The sequence below is a fragment of the Somniosus microcephalus genome, chromosome 13 (assembly GCF_052327205.1).
Source record: "Somniosus microcephalus isolate GS21.2 chromosome 13, FLI_Smic_1.0, whole genome shotgun sequence".
NCBI classification, from domain to species: domain Eukaryota; kingdom Metazoa; phylum Chordata; class Chondrichthyes; order Squaliformes; family Somniosidae; genus Somniosus; species Somniosus microcephalus.
This window is the reverse complement of record NC_140999.1, coordinates 6572537-6581502: the sequence shown is the minus strand read 5'-3', so window position 1 is coordinate 6581502 and position 8966 is coordinate 6572537. Positions and strand designations below refer to the sequence as shown.

The 8966-nt window shown below is 46.0% G+C and overlaps 1 protein-coding gene across 2 annotated transcripts in view; it reads left to right on the top strand.

Moving 5' to 3' along the window:
* The first annotated feature begins 4176 nt into the window (after positions 1-4176).
* Positions 4177-8966, top strand: part of tmem161a (transmembrane protein 161A) — a 36878-nt gene continuing 32088 nt past the window's right edge. Inside the window, exon 1 of one of the 2 annotated variants that reach the window (XM_086004423.1) lies at positions 4177-4277. In XM_086004423.1, coding sequence (XP_085860549.1) covers positions 4275-4277 — 3 coding nt within the window. In that variant the 5' untranslated portion in view covers positions 4177-4274. Of the gene's footprint in view, positions 4366-8966 lie in introns of both variants that reach the window. The other variant, XM_086004424.1, reaches the window with a different exon arrangement.

Below are 8966 nucleotides of genomic sequence, written 5' to 3'. Positions count from 1 at the left end.
TGTATTTAATTGATCGGCCATGTCTTTGTTCCCCATTATAAATTCCCCTGATTCTGACTGCAAGGGACCTACACTTGACTTTACAAATCTTTTTCTCTTCACATATCTATAGAAGCTTTTACAGTCAGTTTTTATGTTCCCTGCAAGCTTACTCTCATACTCTTTTTTCCCTCTCTTAATTAATCCCTTTGTCCTCCTTTGCTGAATCCAAAACTGCACCCAATCCTCAGGTTTGCTGCTTTTTCTGGCTAATTTATATGTCCTCTCCTTGGATCTTATACTATCCCTAATTTCCCTTGTTAGCCAATGTTGAGTCACCTTTTTATTTTTATTTTTATGCCAAACAGGGATGAACAAATTCTGTAGTTTATCCATGCGATCTTTAAATGTTTGCCATTGCCTATTCACCGTCAACCCTTTAAGTAACATTCCCCAATCCATCCTAGCCAACTCGCACCTCATACCATCGTAGTTTCCTTTATTTAAATTCAGTACCCAAGTCTCTGAATCAACTACTTCACTCTCCATCTTAATGAAGAATTCTATCATATTATGATCGCTCCTCCCCAAGGGGCCTCGCACAACAAGATTGCTAATTAATTCTTTCTCATTACATAATACCCAGTCTAAGATGGCCTGATCTCTAGTTGGTTCCTCAACATATTGGTCCAGGAAACCATCCCGTATACACTCTAGGAATTCCTCTTCCACGGTATTGTTACTAATTTGGTTAGACCAATCTATATGTAGATTAAAGTCACCCATGATAACTGCTGTGCCCTTATTGCACACATCTCTAATTTCCGATTAAATGCCATCCCCAACCTTAGCATTACTGTTTGGGGGTCTGTATACAACTCCCACTAATTTTTTCTGCCCCTTGGTATTTCTCAGCTCTACCCATACAGATTCCACATCATCAGAGCTAATATCCTTCCTTACTATTGTGTTAATCTCCTCTTTAACCAGCAATGCTACCGTACCGCCTTTTCCTTTTTGCCTGTCCTTCCTGAATATTGAATACCCCTGGATGTTGAATTCCCAGCCTTGGTCACCCTGGAGCCATGTCTCCGTAATCCCAATTATATCATATCCGTTTACATCTATTTGCGCAGCTAATTCATCCACCTTATTACGAATGCTCCTCGCATTAAGGCACAAAGCCTTCAGGCTTGTTTTTTTAACACTCTTAGACCTTTTAGAATTAATGTTTACTGCGGCCATGTTTGATTTACACCCTTGATTTCTCTGCCTTCCACATTTGCTTTTCTCCTTCCTGTCTTTTGTTTCTACCATTGCTTCCCTTTCCTCTGTCTCCCTGCACAGGTTCCCAGCCCCCTGCCATTTTAGTTTAAACCCTCCCCAACAGCACTAGCAAACACTCCCCCTAGGACATCAGTCCCTGTCCTGCCCAGGTGCAAACTGTCCAGTTTGTACTGGTCCCACCTCCCCTAGAACCGGTTCCAATGTCCCAGGAATTTGAATCCCTCCCCCTTGCACCATTCTTCTAGCCACGTATTCATCTGAAATATCCTTCTATTTCTACTCTGACTAGCACATGGCAGTGGTAGCAATCCTGAGATTACTACCTTTGAGGTCCTATATTTTAATTTACCTCCTAACTCCCTATATTCAGCTTTTAGGACCTCATCCCATTTTTTTACCTATATTGTTAGTACCTATATACACCACGACAAACGCCTATCTATTCCCCCTACAATAAAATCCCCTATCACTATAGCTCTCCCGCTCTTTTTCCTCCCGTCCTGTGCAGCAGAACCACCCATGGTGCCAGGAAGTTGGTTGCTGCTGCCTTCCCCCGATAAGCCTTCCTCCCCAACAATATCCAAAGTGGTATATCTGATTGAGAGGGGGATGGCCACAGGGGACCCCTGCACTACCTGCCTGCGCCTACTGCTCTGCCTGGCGGTCACCCATTCCCTTCCTGCGTGTGCAGCCTTTACCTGCGGTGTGACCAACTTGATATCAACGACGTCCTCAGCATCGCGAATGCTCCAGTATGTATCCATTTGCAGCTCCAGCACTGCAATGCGGTCTGCCAGTAGCTGCAGCTGGATACACTACCTGCACACATGGCCGTCAGGGACACAGGAAGTGTCCCTGATTTCCCACATAGTGCAGGAGGAGCATGCCACGGGGCCAAGCTTTGCTGCCATGACTTACCCTTTAATTAATTTAAATTAAATCAATACCACCAATTATACTACAATTAAATGATATACTCAAGGGCCCTTGTTTCCTAGCACTCCCCGCTACACAACAGAGACCTTAGAAACTATAACCACAAAATTAAGACCTTCTAAACTTTATAAACTATGAACCTTAACTGTCAAACTATAGAGTAGTATAAATACTCACCTGGCCATACTCACCCAATCAGCTGCTTCCTCCTGCCCGCGTCATGTTTTGAATCATGACGTGGCTCTGGAACACCGCCGCCGGTCTGTGAGATTGGTAAGCCTGTGAAAAAAAGTCAGCGAAAGTGAGTTTAAATACTCACTGAAACTCCGCTCTCACCGCTCCCCACAATGGACTGTGAAAAAAGCCCGCGAAAGTGAGTTTAAATACTCACTGAAACTCCGCTCTCACCGCTCCCGACACTGGCCTGTGAAAAAAAGCCCACGAAAGTGAGTTTAAATACTCACTGAAACTCCGCTCTCACCGCTCCCGACAACACAATGGTAGCATTTTCTGTTTTTCATTACATATTTCCACAAGCTTCCATTTAAGCCATGGCAAAAATATGTAGTTGGTGCTTTAATAGATGGAACTGCCCCTTTAAAATTATTTTGTGCCAAAAATAAATCAGACAGTGGTGTGGTGCCTTTAAATGCTCCTTAACTTTTTCCTATTATGGGAATTTTCAAAGATCAAGTAATAAATTTTAGTAGACGCTGGGAGAATATTGCCATATGCATCTGAATTGTGTCCCTGCAACATTGAAGTTAAACTTATCACAAGTTTAAGAAGTCACACAACACCAGGTTATAGTCCAACAGCTTTACTTGAAATCACAAGCTTTCGGAGCGCTGCTCCTTCGTCAGGTGAAGTGGAGAAATGCATAAAGACACAGCTTATATAGTCAGAGAATAGTGTCAGATGTTTACAGGTAATCTTGCCAACTGCCATTTATCACACCTCGGCAGAGAGATAATCACAGCAATCAAAGGTGTGAATGGTGTCCAAACAGGTCAGTCAGGAAAACATTACATCAAAGAACAATGAGGTGGGGTCACAAGGGGTCAAATATTGCAGATGCTGGGGTCTGTATGAAAAACAAAAAAACAGACAAAAAACATTTTTTTTTTGCTGGAAATCACAGCATCTGTGTAGAGAGAACAAGCCAATGTCGACTTGAGTCTGGATGACCCTGCGTCAGGTGGGGTTACATGTAGCGTGACATGAACCCAAGATCTCGGTTGAGGCCGTCCTCATGGGTGCGGAACTTGGCTATCAGTTTCTGCTCGACGATTTTGCGTTGTCGTGTGTCTCGAAGGCCGCCTTTGATTCACACCTTTGATTGCTGTGATTATCTCTCTGCCGAGGTGTGATAAATGGCAGTTGGCAAGATTACCTGTAAACATCTGACATTATTCTCTGACTATATAAGCTGTGTCTTTATGCATTTCTCCACTTCACCTGACGAAGGAGCAGCGCTCCGAAAGCTTGTGATTTCAAGTAAAGCTGTTGGACTATAACCTGGTGTTGTGTGACTTCTTACATTTGTCCACCCCAGTCCAACTCCGGCATCTCCACACCATTATCACAAGTTAGCAAACAAGTTTTATTTAAGTCCCAGGCTGGTGATTATCATGGACAGTTAAAAGAAAGCGGTTCCGGCACTGCGCATGTGCAGACACCCCAGAGCATTCTGGGGGTTGGGGTTCTTAGTGTGACGTTGCACGTAGGGCGTCAGTGGGAGAACTACAACTCCCAGAAGGCAGTGCGCCGTTCTTGGTGTTGCTGGGGGTGGGGAGAGAGCGCCGGCCTCCCAGCTGCACCCTGATTGGTCAGCACGGGGGCAATTCCCACTGATTGGATAGCACACCCCCCGAAGGGAGCCAATGACACGAGGCCAATCGCCGATTGGACGGGGAGCGCGTCAATCAAGGCTTGGCCGACGCACTTGATTGGTTGCTTTCAGCCGTCGATCATTGCTCAGCTTGAAGGCCGCCTCCCCGCCGAGCGGTGGCTTCAGTGAGAGGGGCATAGGAGGGTTAAACCGGGTTTAAAGTGAGAGTGAGCGGGGCGCTATGGTAAGTGAAGTGTGTCTGAGGCGGGGAGGCAGTGCGACCCCTCGCCACCCTCAACACAGCAAAAAAAAACAAGCAAGCTTTAAATCCGGTAATTATCGTTGCTACAACTAAAAATAGTGTTTGGGGGTCGGGGGTCAGTGCAATGGGACAGCTGCAGATTGCAGGCCCTCAGCACCGCCTGCTCCTCATGGCAGGGGCTGGCTGATTGCACAGGCTGGTGCAAACTTTCAGTCTTAATTTGCAGGGCCGGCTGGTTGATAGTTTGCACCATCCTGTGCAATGTTAACTTGCAGCAACACTCTAGCATAGAATCATAGAATGGTTACAGCACAAGAAGGAGGCCCATCGAGCCCATGTCGGCTCTCTCTGCAAGAGCACTTCAGCTAGTCCTGCTCCCCCTGCCCTTTCCCCATAGCCCTGCAAATTTTATTTCCTTCAGGTACAAGTATTGTGTGCAGCTTTGGTCGCCTTATCTGAGGAAGGATGTTCTTGCCACGGAGGGAGTTCAGTGAAGATTCACCAGACTAAGAGGGGGGGGAAATAGAATATGAGAGTAAGCTTGCAGGGAACATAAAAACTGACTGTAAAAGCTTTTATAGATATGTGAAGAGAAAAAGATTGGTGAAGTCAAGCGTAGGTCCCTTGCAGACAGAATCAGGGGAATTTATAATGGGGAACAAAGAAATAGCAGACCAATTAGATACATACTTTGGTTCTGTCTTCACAAAGGAGGACACAAATAACCTCCCAGAGATGTCGGGGAACATAGGATTTAATGAGAGGGAGGAACTGAAAGAAATCAGTATTTGTAAGGAAATGGTGTTAGGGAAATTGACAGGATTGAAGGCCAATAAATCCCCAGGGCCTGATAATCTACATCCTAGGGTACTTAAGGAAGTGGCCCTAGAAATAGTAGATGCATTGCTGGTCATCTTCCAGAATTCGATAGACTCTGGAACAGTACCCATGGATTGGAGGGTAGCTAATGTTACCCCACTATTCAAAAAAGGTAGAGAGAAAATGGGGAATTACAGACCGGTAAGCCTGCCATCGGTAGTGGGGAAAATGCTAGAGTCCATTATAAAGGATGTAATAGCAGAGCACTTGGAAAACAGTGACAGGATCGGACAAAGTCAACATGGATTTACAAAAGGTAAATCGTGCTTGACCAATCTACTGGAATTTTTTGAGGATGTAACTGGGAAAATAGATAAGGGAAAACCAGTGGATGTGGTGTATTTGGATTTTCAGAAGGCTTTCAATAAGGTCCCGCATAAGAGATTAGCGTGCAAAGTTAAGGCACATGGGATTGGGGGCAAGGTATTAACTTGGATAGAGAACTGGTTGGCAGACAGAAAGCAAAGAGTTGGAATGAATGGGTCTTTCTCCGAGTGGCAGGCAGTGACGAGTGGGGCACCACCGGGATCAGTCCTAGGACCCCAGCTATTCACAATATATATTAATGATCTAGACGAGGGAACTAGATGTAATATCTCCAAGTTTGCAAACGACACAAAACTGGGTGGGCGTGTGTGCTGTGAGGAGGATGCCGAGAAACTCCAGTATGATTTGGACAGGTTGGGTGATTGGGCAGAAGCATAGCAGATGCAATATAATGTGAATAAATGCGAGGTTATCCACTTTGGTGTCAAAAACAGGAAGGCAGATTATTATCTGAATGGCAATAGATTGGGAGAAGGGGAAGTGCAACGAGACCTGGGTGTCCTTGTGCACCAGTTGCTGAAGGTAAGCATGCAAGTGCAGCAGGCAGTTAAGAAGGCAAATGGTATGTTGGCCTTTGTAGCGAGAGGGTTCGAGTACAGGAACAAGGATGTCTTGCTGCAGTTGTACAGGGCCTTGGTGAGACCACAATCTTGAGTATTGTGTGCAGTTTTGGTCACCTTATCTAAGGAAGGATGTTCTTGCTATGGAGGGGGTGCAGCGAAGATTCTCTAGGCTGATACCTGGGATGGCAGGAATGACGTATGAGGAGAGATTGGGTCGATTAGGCTTATACTCACTGGAGTTTAGAAGAATGAGAGGGGATCTCATTGAAACTTATAAAATTCTAACAGGACTAGACAGACTAGATGCAGGAAGGATGTTCCCGATGGCCGGGGAGTCCAGAACCAGGGGTCACAGTCTAAGGATAAGGGGTAAGCCATTTAGGTCAGAGATGAGGAGGAATTTCTTCACCCAGAGAGTGGTGAACCTGTGGAACTCCCTACCACAGAAGGCAGTAGAGGCCAATTCATTAAATATATTCAAGAAGGAGTTAGATATATTTCTTAAGGCTAAAGGGATCAAGGGATATGGGGAGAAAGCAGGGACAGGGTACTGAGTTTGGATGATCAGCCATGATCTCATTGAATGGCGGAGCAGGCTCAAGGGGCCGAATGGCCTACTCCTGCTCCTATCTTCTATGTTTCTATGTTACTTATCCAATTCCCTTTTGAAAGCCAAGATTGAGTCGGCCTCCACCAGCCTTTCAGGCAGTGCATTCCAGATCCTAACCGCTCGCTGCTTTTCGTTCTTTTCCCAGTCACCTTAAATCTGTGTCCTCTGGTTCTTGAACCTTCTGCCAATGAGAAAAGTTTCTCTCTATCTACTCTGTCTAAACCCCTGATGATTTTGAACACCTCTATCAAATCTCCTCTCAACCTTCTCTGCTCCAAGGAGAACAACCCCAGCTTCTCCAGTCTATCCACAAAACTGAAGTCCCTCATCTCTGGAACCATTCTTGTAAATCTTTTCTGCTCCCTCTCGAAGCCCTTCACATGGCCTGGGACCAATATTTATCCCTCAACCAACATCATTTAAAAAAAAAAAAACAGATTATCTGGTCATTTATCACTGCTGTTTGTGGGAGCTTGCTGTGTGCAAATTGGCTGCTGCCTTTTCCTACATTAGCTGATGAGGTTTAACCAAGGTGTGATTATTGCTGATTGAAAACTTTTGTGTGGCAGTCGGGGTTTACATTCAATTAACTTCTTTAGTACCAAACGTGGCTTAGTGGGCAGCACTCTTGCCTCCGAGTCAGGAGGTTGTGGGTTCAAGTCCCACTCCAGAGGACTTGAGCACAAAAAGCTAGGCCGACACTCCGCGGTGCAGTACTGAGGGGAGTGCTGCACTGTCGGAGGTGCCTCCTTTCGGATGAGACGGTAAACCGAGGCCCCATCTGCCCTCTCAGGTGGATGTATAAGACCCCACGGCACTATTTCAAAGAAGTGCTGGGGAGTTTTCCCCGGTGTCCTGGCCCAATATTTATCCTTCAATCAACGTCACTAAAACAGATTATCTAGTCATTATCGCATTGCTGTTTGTGGGAGCTTGCTATGTGCAAGTTGGCTGCCGCAATTCCTGCATTACAACAATACACTTCAAAAAAAGTACTTAATTGGCTGTAAAGTGCTTTGGGACAACCTGAGGCCGTGAAAGGTGCTATATAAATGCAAGTCTTGCTTTTCATTCCTAAAGGGGCATGTTCCAGGTTTGGGGACATAGAATCGAAGAAGTTTAAGTCACAGAAGGAGGCCATTTTTCCCATTGTGTCCTCGCCAGCCAAAAAAGAACTGTTCAGCTTAATCCCACTTTCCAGCTCTTGGTCCGTAGCCCTGTAGATTTCGGCACTTCAAGTGCCTACCCAAGTACCTTTTAAATGTGATGAGGGTTTCTGCCTCTCCCACCCTTTCAGGCAGTGAGTTCCAGACCCCCACCACCCTCTGGGTGAAAAAGTTCTCCTCAACTCCCCTCTAATCCTTCTACCAATTACTTTAAATCTCTGCCCCCTGGTTATTGACCTCACTGCTGGGGGAAATAGGTCCTTCCTATCCACTCTATATAGGCTCCTCATAATTTTATACACCTCACACAAGTTTCCCCTCAGTCTCCTCTGTTCCAAAGAAAACAACCCCAGCCGATCCAATCTTTCCTCATCGCTAAAATTCTCCAGTCCTGGCAACAACCTGGTAAATCTCCTCTGCACCCTCTCTGGTGAGATCACATCCTTCCTGTAATGTGGTGACCAGAACACTGGTCACAGTGTTCACATTGATGGTGATCTGTCAGTGGGTGCTACAATTGGCACTGCTCTGTGCCCTGGCATCCATTTGAGTATTGGTTGGCCCATCGACCATGATGGCAGGGGCCGCTGAGTCCAGATTCTTTCCTCGCCCAATGTTCGACACCCACACGCTGGAAGATCTGAGCACCGTAGTGCAGGACAACGCCAAGGTGACAATTTACTAATTGATGCCAAGCTTGATAGAAAGAACTTACATTTCTATAGCGTCTTTCACAACCTCAGGATGTCCCAAAGCGCTTCACAGCCAATGAAGTACTTTTTTGAAGTGTAGTCACTGTTGTAGGAAACGCGGCAGCCAATTTGCGCACAGCAAGCTCCCACAAACTGCAATGTGATGATGATCAGATTTTTTTTTGTAGTGACGTTGGTTGAGGGATAAATATTGGCCAGGACACCGGGGAGAACTCCCCTGCTCTTCTTCAAAATAGTGGCCATGGGCTCTTTTACGTCCACCTGAGAGAGCAGACGGGGCCTCGGTTTAACCTCTCATCCGATAAACGGCACCTCCGACAGTGCGGCACTCCCTCAGCACTGCATTGGGAGCGTCAGCCTGGATTTTTGTGCTCGTGTCTCAGGAATGAGACTTGAACCCACGACCTTCTGAC